The sequence below is a fragment of the Hydra vulgaris genome, chromosome 06, assembly GCF_038396675.1.
Source record: "Hydra vulgaris chromosome 06, alternate assembly HydraT2T_AEP".
NCBI lineage: Eukaryota > Metazoa > Cnidaria > Hydrozoa > Anthoathecata > Hydridae > Hydra > Hydra vulgaris.
In genome coordinates this window covers 33,055,328-33,073,790 of record NC_088925.1, presented here as the reverse complement: position 1 = coordinate 33,073,790, position 18,463 = coordinate 33,055,328, and the positions used below count along the sequence as shown (strand labels likewise).

Sequence of the window (18,463 nt, the reverse complement as noted above, 5' to 3'; positions counted from 1 at the left end):
ATTTCCCTCCAGAGCAATTCTAAATCCGTAATCATAATTTTGATTCGATCCAGTCGCCGTTTTTCGCTGTTGAACAGAAAAGTGAAGAATCCAAGAATTTGACGGTTTGTCGGCAATCGTGTGAGATTGGTTAGCTTTTTAACAGATGGAATATTTGGATTTTTTTCTGTTTAGAAAAGGAGGGCAGATTCTTCATCCAAATATACCTGTTTGACTTTACACTGTTGCTGGAATTTCTATAAGACATTTTATTGACAATCTTGCACTGAAAACAAAAATATTCAAACGAGTTCACACTTTACATGGTATAGCTGGGATCAAAACAAAGATAATAAACAACATCTATTAACAAACTACTAAACTAACAACCATCTGTAAATGTCTTGTTTATAAACAAATGGAAACAGCTGACTGGAATGTGCTTAAAAGCAGTATAGAATGTCATATAAAAAGTGTGAAATTGAAACCGATAGTCAAACTGTGCGATGTGTGCACACAAAAAAAGAAAAAGGTGGGGGAACTTTTTTTAATTTTTTTAAAAATTGATATTGATACTGTCATCTACCTACAATTGTTCCTCTAATGTAAAGGGTTTCAGTTTCGTAACGAAAAATAATGATAATAGTTATTACCCTAATGTATATATATACCACCCTTCTGTTTATTCCCACCACTCTTTGTATTAGGCACTTGAGAGTATATCCAAAATAAAAAAAAACAAATAGCAATCAATCAAAACCAAATAAAAATTAACAAAATCCTACAATTCTAATAACAAAGAGGTAATATACATATATATATATATATATATATATATATATATATATATATATATATATATATATATATATATATATATATATATATATATATATATATATATATATATATATATATATTTATATATATATATATATATATATATGTATGTATATATATATGTATGTATATATATATATATATATATGTATATATATATATATATATATATATATATATATATATATATATATATATATATATATATATATATATATATATATATGTATATATGTATATATATGTTTCTTGCTGTTTTTTTTTGTTGTTGTTGTGAAAAGTACTTAACATAATTTTTTGTTTTGTTTGCAGTGTTAATATTAATTTTTTTTTGATATGATTTTCTCGGTGTTTTTCTGTTTATATTTTATTTATTTATTTGGTCATAATATTTGCAATATATTTTGGTTATTATTATAAGTTATAAAGGTTTAGTAAATATATTTACTAAATCTTTATAACTTTTTTAGCAATAGTCATTTTTATGTCATTGTTAGTTGTTACGTTTTGTCAGTTTATTACTGATTGTAAATTTTAACTTTGTATGTATAAACAATTGTTGTATGGGCACACCCTAGTGGAAATATTTCTTACGAAATAAAAGTACACCAGAAACGGATTACATTTTTGAAACCACCGTACCTTGTTCTATTATGACCTGGATTTTGAAAATATTCTGTCAATATCTAAAAATATAAAAGGGGGTTAAACCGGCTGGTCCAGAATTTTTAGCATTTAAGATAACTTCCGGAAATGGTGCTTTCATAAAATTTTATAATAATACTAATGCAGAATAAGAGAGTTTTAGAAAAAATTCCTATGATCCGATATTTGATTTCTCTAAGATCAAAGAAACTATTCTTACTAAAAACCAAGAATTTTGCCAATGTGATGCCTTAATGCTAAGAGTAATATAATACATAAATCAAATATAGAAAAAAGAGGAAGACCAAAACTCAACATGTTAAACCAAAACTCAACCAGTTTGTAAATATGTTTAAATGTTATTGGGCCAGAATTATTTTACACCTGTTGTATTACAATGAGGAGGGAAAACCTTATGAAGCTACTAGAGGAAGGTAAAAAAGTATTAATTATATTATTAAGTTCTTATTAAAACTAAATTATAATAATAATTTCGAAGTAATAAAAAATTTTATATTGTAGATTTTTATTTAGGGGATAAAGGTGCCGAATTGCAATGTTCCAAAACACTTAAACAAAAGTTTGAAAAACAAGGCAATTTAATCAAGGTTGCGACATGCAGAACTTCAATTATTATAGAAAGACCAAAAATTTCTTCCAAAGTTTTGTTTACTGATTCACTGATACATACAAGTAAAGTATTCAAATTAAAAAATTCATGTGGTCTCAGTAACACACAAGGGGCTAAAGTTTTAAGTATATTTTAGAAGTTGGAAAGGTTGCAAATCATTTGAAACAAATACAAGAAACAAACTGATTGAATATGATGTTGTTTTAAATGAATACTTTGACATAAGATCTGTTAAATTTGATGAGGGTGAAAAGGTAATGGCTTATTGCAAAGATATTCTAGGACTGGTGGAAAATGTTGTCAAAAAAAGAAATATTTCAAGTGAGTACATTTTAAAAGTTGGCATTGATGGAGGAGCTGGATTTTCGAAAATTTGTTTAAATATATTTGATCGTTGCGATGTATCTAAAGAAAAAATGAAAAAATTTAGTTATGACGAAGGCATGTGTAAAGAAAAATACAAAGATGGTGGGGTAAACAAACTCATTGTTATTGTACTTGTAGAAAATTTGCAAGAATCTTATTATATTATTATATTATCATATTAGCTAATACGAAAATAATTATTGATTTAAACAGTATAAAATATTTTTGTGCTTTCAATATGAAGTTGGCCAGTATTTATTTTGGAATAAAAACTGCAGCCTCAACTCATTCTTGCCCTTGGTGTATAGCTAGTAAAGATGATTTTCAAAATTTTGAATTTGAAGGTGAACATAAAACGCTTGGAATGATTAGATCATCAGCTAATAGTTACAAAAATGCTTGCATTTTGATTGCATTCCAAGAAATCTGCTGTACCCTATCATAACTGTGCAGACCAACCACTTATCGATTTACTAGATTAAACAAAGGTTATAAATGTTCTTGCTCCGGTGAAGCTACACCTTCTCAGTGGAAACACCAACAAACTTTTTAATTATCTTGATTCATATACAAAATCTAAAGAATTTTATTTTAAAACAGAGGAGTGGAATGAAAGACTGGGCTTTAAAAGACCAAGGCTTCATGGTGGGCAATTTAAGGGAGGGCAGTGTTTAAAACTTTTTGATAATATAGGTATTTTGAACGATTTGATCAAGTCTTTTTCACTAGATAATGATGAAGATCTTTTTTTCATACTACAGGCATTTAAATGCTTGAGAGAAGTAAAGTTAGTTGTTTAGCTATGACTAAAGAACCCAACTACAAAATAAAAATAAAAGATTATCAAGAAGCCTATTGTAAACTTGGATTAATAGTATCACCTAAAGTACATGCTTTAGTAAAACATACAGTAGAGTTTTTAAAAATGATGTCAAGTGATTATCTAAACAAAGGTCTAGATTATTGGAGTAAACATGCCTCTGAATCTGTTCATCAAAATTTTAGTCAGTTCTGGGAAAACGGTTACAAGGTATCCAAATGTCACAAAAATTATTCGAAAAGATTGCATGAAGCTATTGTTACTCTCGTCTAACTTTCTAAAAGTTAAACTAACAACTAAACTGACAAAACGTAATAACTAACAATGACATAAAAATTGCTAAAAAAGTTATAAAGATTTAGTAAATATATTATTATTTACTGATTCTTTATAACTTATAATAATAACCAAAATATATTGCAAATATTATGACCAAATAAATAAATAAAATATAAACAGAAAAACACCGAAAAAATCAAAATAAAACAAGTTACTATAAACACTACAAACAAGGCAAAAAATTGCATTAAGTACTTTTTGCAAAAACAACAACAACAACAACAACAACATAAGATTAAAAACAAAAACAATAATAAATAAAGAAAAAATAACAATAATAATACATGGTAGAATAAAACATATAATAAATGGCTAAAATGAAAATAAAAACAAATAATATATAACTGTATAAAAAATTTATATATTACTTATTTAAAAATGAAAAATGACTAAAAAATAAAACAATAACTGACTAACGAAAAGTAAAAACACTAAAAGACTGCAGGAAAAAAATATCATTACCACAAGACCGCATAACAGCATAATTTAAAATAAATCATAAACAAATAATCCTAAGTAATATATGAGAGAAAACTAAAGAAATATATGAAAGAAAGCTTAAGAAATATATGAAAAAATAAAAAAAATCTTTTTTGTTGCTTTTTTCCAATGTTTGAATTTTTTTTCTCTGAAAAAAAATTCAAACATCGTGATTTGACAACAACAAACATTTTGATTTGAAAAACTCAAATTTTTTTTTTTTGAATCATATCTCCAATCGCCCGATAGCAAATGCCACCCAAATCTTTCAAAGGGCTACTGGAAATAGTGTTTTGATGCAATTGGGTTGCCCGGCCGGGCGACTATTTAAATTGGTTCATTTTTTAACTTATTACTTAAATATAAATTGCTCAAGCTGTTATGCAGTTTGCATTTCTACATTTAGCAACGTTTTTGCCGCTAAAGGTAAATTTGTTTTTTTGTTTTCCAAAGACTGTTACTTTTTATCAACGAAATAGCTTATGATAATTACTTTTTAATCTAACGTAACAATAAAGCAAAATTTTTAAAGTTTGATAGTTGAAGTTTATTTTCCTTCTTTTCTATTAACTTATGTCATTCTGTTTAAATTAAACATTAAAAGAGAAAAAAAATACGCACACACACAAATATATATATATATATATATATATATATATATATATATATATATATATATATATATATATATATATATATATATATATATAAATTAGTAAAAACATTTATCTAACTTTCTCTTCTACTTGAAGTCTCACCATTGCTGGATCATAAGGAATGATCCAGCAATGGTGAAACTTCAAGTAGAAGAAAAAGTTAGATAAGTGTTTTTTACTAATTTATTATTGCTCTGTTCTTTAAGAACATTGACCACTCTATTTGTAAAATACACTAACATAACTTACATATATATATATATATATATATATATATATATATATATATATATATATATATATATATATATATATATACTACAGTGTAGTCATATTATTATTAATCTTTATTAATTTTATATGTGTATAACATAAGATTAATAAAGTTTTATATGTGTATAACATAAAATTAATAAAATTTTATGTGTATAACATAAGATTAATAAAGATGAATAATAATATGACAACATAAAAATATTAAAAGGAGACCAATCAATTATATTAGCAACAATCCATATAAAAAGTATGAGCCTCATTAACCAAAAATATAATAAATATATACTAATATGTATAATAATAATAATAATAATAATAAACATATACTTATAAATAGTGTTAATATAAAAGTTGTTTGAGCGCTCTTACTGCTTATAGAAAAATACACAACAATTTGCAAAAAATCCTGCTTTTTTACAAATATTTCTATGATATCATATTAATATTTAGATAAACTAACATAACTGTAAAACATAATATCATTTTCAAAAAAATATTTACATATTCTTTCATAGAAAAAAAAAAATGTAAATATTTTTGAGGAACATAACGCTTAAAACATTTTTTACTAACATAACGGTAAACATAATGCTATTTTTCAATAACCATTACGTAACTGTTATGTTAGCATTTTATTTTTTACAATAAAGAGTTTCAAACATCAAAATATCTCTTTTGGTCACTAATAAGGTTTTCAATTATATTATCAAAATATCTCTTTTGGTCATTAATAAGGTTTTCAATTATATCATCAAAATATCTCTTTTGGTCATTAATAAGGTTTTCAATTATATCATCAAAATATCTCTTTTGGTCATTAATAAGGTTTTCAATTATATCATCAAAGTATCTCTTTTGGTCATTAATAAGGTTTTCAATTATATTATCAAAATATCTCTTTAATCACTAATAATGTTTTTAAACATATTATCAAAATATGTCTTTTTGTCACTATTTTTTTTTTAAACATCTTCACTTCCAAGAAGACTGCAAGCAATCACTATTAAAGTTGGAAATTATTGGAAGAGAAAAAATGATGTTTATAAAGCAGGATAATGATTAACAGATGACTTAAAAGATTGCAAATTATATGAATCAGGAAAGCAAGATGAAGGTAACAAATTGATGTTTGAATGAACAAATTGATGTTCAAGGAATAACTTTGCAATGGATTTGATATATGGTTTCCAAGAAAAGTAGATGACTCATCAAGTGCATTACGGTTCATAAATATAGGAAGATCTAGATTGTTGTGATAACAATTATCTGAAAAAAAGTTTTATCTGAGTTAAAGTTCACCAGCCACTGAGAGCCCTATGCAGTAGCAGAAGTAAGATCTTTTTTTTAATAAGGTTTTCAAATTTATCAAATTATCTCTTTGGTTTTGGAAATAAACGCTCATATTATCTGTGTGCTCATTTGAAACATAATCTTGGCGTAACTTTAGTCAACTCCCTGGTGTCAAGTATTATACTTCAATTTTTCTTGGCAGTGTAATCAACTATAAATCAAGTATAAATACAAACTTGTGAACAAATATGGCAAAAAAATAATGCTCTTATGTAAGGTAATTTGTAGTTGCAGAAAAAAGAATAGAGCTTATGTGATGTCATCCACATTCGACATCAGAAATTTATATTCGAGAGTGTCTTCAAAAGAAATTTATATTTAAGAATGTCTAGGAGTGGTTTAAATTGAGAAAGCACCATCACTATTAATTTAGCAAAAAGTTATACAAAATATTTCATTGGTTCAAGAATCTAATAGAAACGTGCTATTATTGTACATAGAAGTGCATAGATCTTTTATGGTAGACCCTGTGACTCTGTTGAAAATGTCTTACAAACTCTCTCGAGTTTCAGCACATATCTAGTTTTTGTCAAGAGTGTTCTTTTATTTTAGTAATAACACTGTCTCTCTACATGATCAAATTTGCTTTGTGGTTTTTTAGTCATCCCTTTTTGTGTGGCAAAAGTTTTAGTAGAAATGATACCATCCTTATTAAATAGATTATAATACAACAATTATGTTTCTTCTTATGATTAATCAATTAGCAGTTCTTCACTAACTCTCTTAATATCTTTTATGATGAGTTTAAATTTTAAATTCTTCATTTATTTAATCTTGAGAATCTATTTATAAATATAGTATAATCTATTTATATCCTCCAATGTTAGAATACAGTAAAAAATGGTATAATAAAATTTAAATTTTACACTGTTGCCGTTATTGGACCTAACCATTTAAAAAAGTTTGGAATTAAAATTAATCAATTACATACTAAAAACAGACAATTATTAGGTCCTGATCATATTTGCTCTCGGATTGAGAAATGGCATGATTATGTTTTGTTGTCGGATTTAGAGAAAAAACCACTTGCATATCAAGCTGCTATGTAAAGGTATACAATTTCTTGAGAAAATTGAAACATTTATGAATCATTAAGTCTAGCTAAAGATGAAAAAATAGACTCTTCTGTTATATTGGAGAAAATGGATATCTTTGCCAAAGGTATTATTAATGAAACTTTGGAAAGACATGAATATTTTAAATGTTTTTAAGAAGATGGTGAATGTTTTGATGACCTCTTGACAGAAATAAAATTATTAAGTAAAAACTGCAATTTTTGTAAAACAGCCAATTGTCTTTGCAGTTTATTAAGAGATAAAATTGTATCTGGAATACAATGTGACAAAGTACAAAAAAAGTTTCTTTCTAAAAAGACGTTAACACTGGATAAAGCAGTAAAAATTTGTTGTTTTTCCGAAAAAACACAAGATGGTGTATCTGAATTACAAAATAATATAAGTGAAAATGTTGACCGGATCAGACAACAATTACAACAGAAAAAAATTACAACAAATACAACAGAAAAAAGTTTAATTCACAAACACTGAATACTGTCAATGAAAGAGACTTTAGTTTAAATTCATTGGGGTGTAAATTCTGTTTAAAAAAGCATCCTTTTAGTTGAGAATCATGTCCAGCATGGGGTAAAAAATGTAGAGACTGTAAAATTATGAATCATTTCTCAAATAGCTCAGTTTGTCTAAAAACAAAATCAAATGTTTCAGGTAGAGAGGCTGATTAGCAAAACAAAATAAAAAAAAATTTTCACACTATTTAGGGGCATTGTATTTAGGAAGTGTGAAATCTGATTTCGTGCAATTGGATCAGATTAGTTCTGTGTCAAAAGGTCCTTGGGAAATACAACTAAAAGTAAAAAATGGTATAATAAAATTCAAAATTGACCCTGGTGCCAAAGTTACCATTATTAGACCTAACCATTTAAAAAAGTTTGTAATTAAAATTAATCAATTACATACTAGTAACAATCAATTATTAGGTCCTGATCATAAACCAATAAATTGCTTAGAATATTTCCAAAAATCATTTACAATCAATGGTCAGAATAGTGAGTTAATTACCATATGTTTGTAAGAATATGAAAACTGCTTTATTAGGTAAACCTGCGTTACAAAAGTTTAACTTAGTCAGAATAGACATTCCTAAAGAATTTATTTGCGGTATGATTAAATTAACAAAAAATAATGTTTCTTCAGTATTCAATGGGTTAGGAACAATTAACGGTGACCCTGTTGAGGTACGTCAAAATGTGATACCATACCATATTGGAGCACCACAACAAGTAGCATTGCTTCTAGAACCATTAAAGTTAGAACTGGAATGTATAAAAGAGATGGGTGCTATTTAAGTAGTAGATCAACCTACTGACTGGTGTCATCCGATTGTAGTTGTAAAAAAACCTCATGGACAACTTCGTATTTGTATCGGTTTGGCACAACTAAATAAAGATACAAAATGCGCATTCTATGAGTTAAAAATTGTAGATGATACATTGGCCCTATTAGGAAAGAGGTGCAAATATATGGCTAAATTAGGTGCTAACTAATGGATATTGGCAACTACCTATGGATTTAGAAAGTCATTTAAAGTGTACGTTTACCACACCTTTTGGTTGTTTTTGCTCAACAAGAGGTCCATTTAGGTTAACGTCACTTCCATTAATCTTTATTTAAAAAATGGATCACATACTTGACGGTATTAAAGGTGTCGTAAAAAGTATGGGTGATTTTTTAGTTTTTGGAAACACAGAAAATGAGTACAATAAAAATCTAGTTGCATTGCTAAGTAAATTTGCGAAACATGGAGTTACCCTTAATTTAGCAAAGTGCGTATTTATTCAAAATGAAGTGGAATTTTTAGGACGTAAAATTTCCGCCAAGGGTGTGAAACATCTGAGCAAAAAAATTGAAGCAATACAAAATTTCCCAAGACCAACAAATATTACAGGTTTGCGTAGTTTCCTAGGTATGGCTCAACAGCTGTCAAAATTTAATCCATTACTTGCTAAACTAGCTCAACCTTTGCGAGATCTTTTAAGTTCAAAATCAGCATGGGTATGGACAGAAAATCATACTAAAGCATTCAATGAGATAAAAAAAAGTTAGACAAATCCACCAATTTTAGCACACTATGTGATAAACCAATAAAATTGAGAACAGATGGAAGTTTATTAAATTGACTTAGTGTGGTTGTTTATCAGAATCACGATGGGATATACAAACCATTTGTTTGTGCATCTAGATTTTTGACAAAAGCAGAAAAAAATTATTATCCAATCCAAATAGAAATGCTAGCTGTAACATCACCCCCATATTATAGTTAGCATTTCGAAGTATTTGCACACGCAGATATTGAAGTATTTGTATTGGTTACCAAATTATATTTTAGAAACAGATCACAAACTTTTATTAAATTATCATTCGCTTACCGAGATGTTTCCAAGAATTCAACAATTAAGAATGAAATTGTTAAGATTTTCATTTACTGCAGAGCATGTTGCTGGCAAGTCAATTACGGATGCTGATGCAATGTCTCATGCACCTGTATTGCAACTTACAGAGGACGAAGAAATTGCAGAAAATGATCTGAACATATGTTTTAATTCAATGATTAAAAGTATGCCGGCTACAGAGAGTCAATTAGAAGAAATTAGGCAAAAAACTAAGTAAGATGAACTTTTACAACAACTGTAAGATAGTATAGTTTCTGGATGGCGGAATTCAAAAAAATATTTTCGAACAAATCTTCAGCCTTATTAAAATTTTAAAAATGAAATAGTTAAAATTGATGAACTCTTGAATAAAAACCGAATAATAATCCGTTAGTATGCAAAAAGAAATACTTTTGAAATTGCATGAAGGTCATTTAGGAATGGAAAAGTGCAAACGTCATGCACGTCAGGCAGTTTTCTGGCCAGGTTTAAATGACCAAATTGAACAGTTAATTAAAAGTGCGAAGCATGCATGAGGTATCTTCTATCAAAATCAAAAGAACCTCTGTTAACTTATAAGGTTCCAATGCAACCATGGCAAAAAGTTGGAACGGATTTGTTTCAGTGCGCTAATAAAAATTACTTAATTATTGTTGATTATAGCTTGTGGCTGGAGGTTTTTCAGCTTTCAAATACCAATTCAGTAAATGTAATATTAGCATGCAAAGAATCATTTTCTAGAAATGTTGTTGGTGAGGAATTGTTTTCAGATAATGGTACACAATATACTTCAAAATTGTTTCATCAATTTTCTCAACAGTGGAAATTTAGGCATATAACAAGTAGTCTGCACTACCCAAGATCAAATGGCTTAGCTGAAGCCACTGTTAAATTAGTTAAACTTATGATAAAAAAGTGCAACATGTCAAACGAAGAAATTTTAAGAACTACTACATGGACAACAACTAAGAGATAGTCTACCTAGATTTCAAAATCAAAATAAGAAACCATATAAAAGATCTAGAGATATCGTTAAAGAAAGAATTAAATCAAAAAACAACCATGATAAAAATATTTGTACTTCAACACCTTTTTCAAGCAAGGCCAAAATGTGACAATTCAAGACGAAATAACTCGTGAATAGAGTCTTGAAATAATAAAGTGCATAGCCCCTAGATCATATGAAGTCAAATTAAATCACAACGAACATGTTCTCCATCGAAATCAAATTCATCTTAGAAGGTTGTATACTATATTTGCTCTACACAGGACTCGAGATAATGCACAGATGATGGTGCGCAAAAGAATAATAGCAGAAACAAAAAATATCCCAGATGAGATTAAGGAAAAACAAATAATACAAGTATATAAAAGAATATATTATGAACACAACAATGAGTTTGTTTTTCTTATTAAAAACACAGGATGTAATGATCTTGATGCTTTTGGTGAATAATTTTGCAACGATGTTGTGTTTTCACTATCTTGATGGCATATTAATTTCATAATAAAATAAATATAATAAATAAGTCTATATTGAAACATTTGATTTGCTTCCAATCATTTCTTTTGATTTCATTGATGCTTGCTGCCCTGCTCCGTCATACTACTGTGATCAAAAAGTAAGGTGAATTTTTTTATAAAATGAAAAATCTTTTTTTATTCTTCCAGATCTGTATCGTCCCCCTCAAAATAATCCCCCCCCCCCGGCCCCAATGCACTTTTGCCAACGTTTTTTCCAGCCTTCAAAGCATGCCGAAAAGTCCTCGGTAGGGATAGCCTTCAATGCGCATGCCGATTCACGTTGGATCTCTTCAATGGACTCAAAACAATTTCCCCGGAGTGGTCTCTTGAGCTTTGGGAACAGCCAGAAGTCACACGGTGCGAATCGGGCGAATACGGTGGTTGTGGAGCAACATGGGTAGAGTTTTGGGCGAAAAAATCACGAAGAACCAGTGCTGTGTGCGAAGGCGCATTATCGTGGTGCAAAATCCAAGAGTTATTGGCCCATAATTCCGGTCTCTTTTTGCGAATAGCTTCACGCAAATGTCGCATAACGCTTAAATAATATTCCTTGTTGACAGTTTGGCCAGTTGGAAGGAATTCGTAGTGCACGACACCACAATAATCAAAGAAAACAGTCAACATGACCTTGATTTTTGAGCGTCTTTGACGTGGTTGCTTCGGTCTCGGCTCGCCTTTTTCACGGTATTCACTCGATTGGTCGGTTGTTTCAGGGTCGTATGCGTAGACCCAAGTCTCATCGCCAGTAATAATTTGTTTGTAGACGTCTTGATAGTCAGAAAAGTTTGTAGACGTCTTGATAGTCAGAATAGTTCCAAGTCATCAACACGTTCTCGGCCTTCTTTGAAGTCTTTGTACCACTTGTAAACAATTTTTTGAGACATAGTCTCTTCACCGAAGGCCTTTTGCAACATTCGATACGTTTCAGCAGCAGAAATATCATTCCGCAAACAAAATTTAATAGCACTTCTTTGCTCAACAAAATTAGACATCGTGAAAATCGCCGAATGCACTTTTGGTACTTCAGAAACAAGCGTAAACAAAAAAAAATAATTATGAGTTTGACATGTAATTTGGCGCAAATGTTAATGACATTCCTACCAACTTAAAAATAAAAAAGATTGGACGATTCAAATAAGGCCGGAAGTTTAAATTAAAAATTCACCTTACTTTTTGATCACAGTAGTAGCTATCTTTAAAACACATTTAAAAATCATTACTATCTATTGGAATAAAAGGATCTTTAACTATATTCAAAACAGAATTAGTTATCATCCTTCCAATATATCTTTTGTTATCTATTCAATGGGTGGTTAATAAAAATGTAGACTAACTTTAAAATACACAAGCTAAACTTTTTTTTTCATGCTTATTTCAATTTTAAAGCTTTTTTAATTCTTTATAAATTAATTTACTTGTTTTTAGATATTTAACAAAAACATGCTATACCTGATTGAAAACATGCTATACCTGATTGAAAACATGCTACACAGTGTGCCCAGAATGTAGTTTTTAGGAAAAAGTTCATAACTCCGTTAATTATCAATAAAGTCTTGTAAAAGTTTTAGTATATAATTTTTTGGGGTCAAAGAATCTGATTCTGAGGTTAAATTTTACGTGTGTGCACTCTGACCCAATTTTATTTTTAAAATAAACTATAAAGTATAAATTAAAAAATATATATATATTTTTTAAATTTGTCTGCTGCCGCCCTCCGCTGCGATCCCTTTGATCAACAAGTTACTAGCTGGCTATGTTGCTTTGAGGTCAATTTACATGATTCTGGCATGACGTATGACTAATATATGGGTAATTACTAATTTACTCTAATTATGACTAATATATGGGTAATATAATTTTTGAAAAATGATACTATATCATGTTCTAAATCAAGTATATTGGAGTTCAAAATAGTTTAATATCAAATACTAATATACATAGACATAAATCTTATTGATTTTATATGATGAAGGAAAACATTCTTGAATTATTATTTTTTTTGTCACTAAGAACATTTTTCACATCATATTTTACACCCTTTTGTGGTATGTCTAAGTTTTCCACATGTTCGACATTTCAAAAGTCTTTTTTTACTGGCTTTTTTATTTTGATTAGTTGTGTTCTAAAAATTATAGTCTAAAGTAAATGTCATGTGTATTTATTTACAATGACATCTGTCTCGCCTTACAACTTTTTTCTTATAAAATTTGTAAGGCGAGATTCAAGAATATATATTAGGTCATTGGCACTACTTCTGGAACAGTTGCAATAGTGGCAAAAAGCACCAGAATCACCTACCAATAAATCTACCATTTTTATTTAAAAACTAACCATACTTATCTCTGTTTTTACAAATATTTGTAAACCACTTTCCAAAAGAATTGGCTGAGTTTCATTTAAAGTACTCCTTTACAATCTTCCTAGTTTCTTTTGCTTTGACTATAGTAACAGGCCTTCCAAATTAATGTAATTAATGGGATTGGATTAGTCCAGATTACTTGGTTTTTTGAATCTTTAAATTTAAAGGGATACTAAAAGGAACAAATATAGTTTGTTCCCTTTAAGTCTATAGTTTGAGGATCAAAAAAGTAATGGCAATAGTTGGGATTTTCAGAACCATGAAGTCCAAATCTACCCTCTACATGTACAGAATGTAAATGTAGAGAGTAAATTTGGAATTTTTATTTGAAAAAACCCGGATATATCAAGCAGAGACTTGACAGTATCTTTGATAACAGTGTTCATGGGGGATGATGTCTTTTTGATTTCTGTTCTCTTTTAGCCTGTGTAGTTCCCTCCTCTTTTATATCAATCATAGATGATGATGACGATGATGAAGATGATGATGATGATTATGATGATGATGATGATGATGATGATGATGATGATGATGATGATGATGATGATGATGATGATGATGATGATGATGATGATGATGATGATGATGATGATGATGATAATTATGCTGCAGATGGATTCCCAGACAGTTTTATCCCAACTTCCTTTCTTCAAGTTTCCAATTCGACCACAAGTTTCTAATTCGACTACAATTTTTTTTTTTTATCCAATGAACTTAATTCTATGTTCAAATTTATTAAGAATTCTTCAAATTCTCACTTTTTTATCAATAACATTTTGACACAAGATATCAAAGGTATTATTGGATTGTCTGTAAAAAGTGATTTCATAATCACGGAACCTCGAATATCAACACGCACAAACAATCTAAGTTCAAATATAAATTACTCAATTTCTGGGGATAACCGGACTGTGGAACTTTTATACATAAAAATAGAAAGTCTATATTATATGAAACAATTGAGTTTGTTTGCAGCCTCCTATGGCTTTTTTTTTCCTGTCACTTTGCTTTTAATCAAAGAAATATATTTTCACATAACTAAGAATTTTTTTAAATTATATATTTAAACTTCAATTTTTATTTTTATTTAAATAATTCACAAATTCCATATTATTCCATATAATTCACAAATTCCATATCATTTTTTTGCACTGACCTACATATGTTCTACACAATATAAATTTACTATTTAAAGTTAACAAATAAAATGTTCGAAAAATGAATTTTTTCATGCTCTGGACACACTGTGTGCTATACCTGATCGAAAAGAAAAAGCAAATCAAGCGATTTTCAAGGAAAATTGATCCTTGATGACAATTCATACTTAACGCTGTCACACTTGACAATCAATGGAAACAGCACCGACTACTCTAGTGACTAAGTTTAAACTACTCTACTCTACTCTACGACTACTCTAGTGTACTAAGTTTGAACTCAAAGTCCTTGTCTGGCTGGCCTCTTCTGACCTCACGTCTTTAGCAAGGTTTAGCAAACATGAAGCAACTAGAAACCAGAATATAGGTTTGTCTGAAAACATTGACCTTAATCTTGTATTTTCAAATTTTGGGTCAAGTCGTTTTAGAGTTGGCTGAATCGAAAGAAACAAATTGGTTGAAGACAAACTCAATTAAAATAGATAAAGAATTAAAAACTCTATTTAATGATATTTTTATTTAATCTCTAACTTAAAAACTAAGGGAGTAATTGCCCATGAAAGTCTGGTCTGGATTTTTAGTAGGCATCCGTTATTCCTTTATAGCCCCTATCTGTTTATTATTTATAAATTTGTAAATAAATTTTATGTGAGATGTAATTGTAATCTATAATTAAACAGCAAAATAAAATTACATAAGTAAAAAAAGGATAATTATATTCATTTATAAAAGTTCATAATAATGTTTTAAGTATATTTCTAATATACTTTTACTCCTGTCTGTTTAATTATATATTTGTAATTAAATTTTATGTAAGATGTAATTGTAATCTATAAATAAACAGCAAAATAAAATTAGATAATAAAAAGTCTTAATTGTATTCGTTTATAAAAGTTCATATTATTTATGTCATAAATTTTAAATCAAAAATAAAATCTCTCCTTTCCTGTGGCTATAAAACTTTTCATTATTTGTTACTTACTTTGTTATCGTGATATTTAAAAAAAAAAAAAGTTTTCACTGTGTTCTTAATTTGTACGTTAATTAGGATTAATGAAGGTTTTTAATGCAATTGAAAAAGCTATTGAATTAAAGTTTAATTCTGTTAAGGTGACATTTGTTTATTTTATTCATGATATTTAACTGTTTTTGATTTTAATGATTTTTTATTTTTTTTTGGCGCAACTTTTTAGATATATTTAATAATTATTAAGCTATTTTAGATAAATATAATAATTATTAAGCTATTTTAGATAAATATAATAATTATAAAGCTACTTTAGATAAACTGTGTAGTGATGAAAGGTCTCAATGATGATGAGTTGATTGAATTTGTAAACTTTACTCAAAACAAGGTTAAATGTTATATGAGCCCATGAGATGCATAGTGGTATAAGTCACTTTTTTCAATATTTTGAGTTATTGCTACCAATGGTTAGCATTTTGTTTATTTTATTACATGGCAGAGTGGTATTAGTCTAATGATATCGATAATGATGCTGGAACTGTTTTTTGTTATGCTCCTCACTAAACAGCTGTTTTTGTTCACAGCCATAGTGATATTAGTCAGACCTCTCAAAACTAGAGAGTGACTTATACCACTATGCATCTCAGGGACATATATATACTAAAAGTTTTTTTTGTTTTCATACCAGTTTTGTTTTCTCTGCCAAAGTGTATAAATAGAGTTATTATTAATTTTGTTCAACAACTGACAAAAAAAGTTGTTGAAGATTTTTTTTTTTTAAATGATAGTTTTAGATATTTTTTAGCCAGTTGATGTGCGTTTCATTGAATATATGCCATTTGATGGTATGTTAATTTTATTAATGGGATTCAAAAATGCTATATTTATGGATAATAATTTTTGATGATTCTAAAATTTCAGGTAACAAATGGGCCCCTGTTAAATTTGTACCTTATGGTGAAATGTTAAAGTTAATTTTCCAAAAGTTTCCAGATATTGTAAAACTTGAAGATGATCCAAATGATACTGCTAAAGTAAGAAAATAGTTTAAATACGTCTCATTTTTGTTATGCATTTTTATATGAATAAAGTTGTTCATTTTAGACTTATAAAGTTCCAGACTTTGAAGGCCGTTTTGGCTTTATTACATCAATGAGCGAACATTTTTGTGGAACGTGCAATAGACTTCGTTTAACTGCTGACGGAAATTTAAAAGTAAACTTAATTGTTTAGTCTTGAGAGCATTTAATCAAAGTTATTATTATAATTTAAATATTATTATAATTTAAATAATGAAATTATTATTTTATAATTGTACATCATTTTTTAGGTTTGTTTGTTTGGACCTAACGAAGTTTCTTTGCGCGATCTAATAAGGACCGGAGCATCTGACACAGATTTACTAAATGTTATATCAATTGCTATTGGGAGTAAAAAAAAACAACATGCAGGTAAAATTATTTCAGCGACATTCTTTATGAGATTTTCTAACAAAGCTTTAAATTTTCTAACAAAGGTTCTCGCAAAAATTACCCATTTAAATATTTTTAGGAATGCACACACTTGCTAATACAAAAAACAGACCAATGATTCTTGTAGGTGGTTGAGACAAGTAAATTGATTATACGTGAGAACCTTTGGTTTTTTTTTTTTTCTAACATTTTCATTTTTACTTATTTACCTTTTTTTTCAAGTTGTGCGTTCCTACCCAATTATTTATCAACCAATTCCATTACTTGGCAATATAATTCATAATACATCAATGGCTTTTCGAAACATTTCAGTGAGATATATATATGCTTCTAGTATTAACAGAAAACTAACCCACGTTACCAAAAATGGCGAGGTTATGATGGTTGACACCAGTGATAAGATGTCAACGCATCGTACAGCATCGGCATCTGGTCAGGTAAAAGTTAATGTAGAAATTATGAACCAAATAAAAAAAAATCTTTTGAAAAAAGGTGATGTTTTGAACGTTGCTAAGATAGCAGGAATAATGGCTGCAAAAAAAACACAAGATCTAATACCGTTGTGTCACAACATCAATCTATCTAAAATTGATGTTAATATTTACTTGATTGAGTCAGAGTCAGTCGTTAATGTCGAATGTTGCGTTTCTGCTGAAGGACAAACTGGCGTTGAAATGGAAGCATTAACGGCAGTGTCAATTTCATGCCTAACTATTTACGATATGTGTAAAGCGTTATCGCATGACATAGTTATTCAAAGCATTCTGCTTAACAGTAAATGTGGTGGCAAAAAAAATTTTATCCGATCAGTTTTATGATTTGGTAATTTAGCATTAGTAAATCTTGCTAAACATTTTTAACGTTGAATTTGGTTTACCACTTTATATTTTACCATTTTTTTATGTAATTATATGTTGTTATTGTTAAAGAAACGTCTCGGGAGTTAAAGTTTGTTTATTGTTTATAAAGGGTGTGTACTGGCTTTGATATTAGACGAATATTGTTTTAAAAAAAAAGTGTACACAGTCCTCCAAAATATTAACAACCAAATGAAAAAAAATTTTTTTTCTTCAAATACTTCAATTACGACTTAATTTACCGAACGCAGCAACTTTTATGAAAATTATGTATTAGTAATACTAGATTTAATAGAACTA

At 28.4% G+C, this 18,463-nt stretch overlaps 1 protein-coding gene across 3 annotated transcripts in view; it reads left to right on the top strand.

Annotated features, from left to right (window-relative positions):
- The window catches only part of LOC101237296 (molybdenum cofactor biosynthesis protein 1), a 37,826-nt gene extending 19,572 nt beyond the window's left edge, over nucleotides 1-18,254 (top strand). Inside the window, exons 6-13 of one of the 3 annotated variants that reach the window (XM_065799895.1) lie at nucleotides 15,916-15,977; nucleotides 16,151-16,222; nucleotides 16,640-16,679; nucleotides 16,756-16,868; nucleotides 16,939-17,049; nucleotides 17,165-17,285; nucleotides 17,386-17,446; nucleotides 17,529-18,254. In XM_065799895.1, the coding sequence (XP_065655967.1) occupies nucleotides 15,916-15,977; nucleotides 16,151-16,222; nucleotides 16,640-16,679; nucleotides 16,756-16,868; nucleotides 16,939-17,049; nucleotides 17,165-17,285; nucleotides 17,386-17,441 (575 nt within the window). In that variant the 3' untranslated portion in view covers nucleotides 17,442-17,446; nucleotides 17,529-18,254. Of the gene's footprint in view, nucleotides 1-15,915; nucleotides 15,978-16,150; nucleotides 16,223-16,639; nucleotides 16,680-16,755; nucleotides 16,869-16,938; nucleotides 17,050-17,164; nucleotides 17,286-17,385 lie in introns of all 3 variants that reach the window. The other 2 variants (XM_065799896.1, XM_065799894.1) reach the window with 2 other exon arrangements.
- The last annotated feature ends 209 nt before the right edge of the window (nucleotides 18,255-18,463 follow it).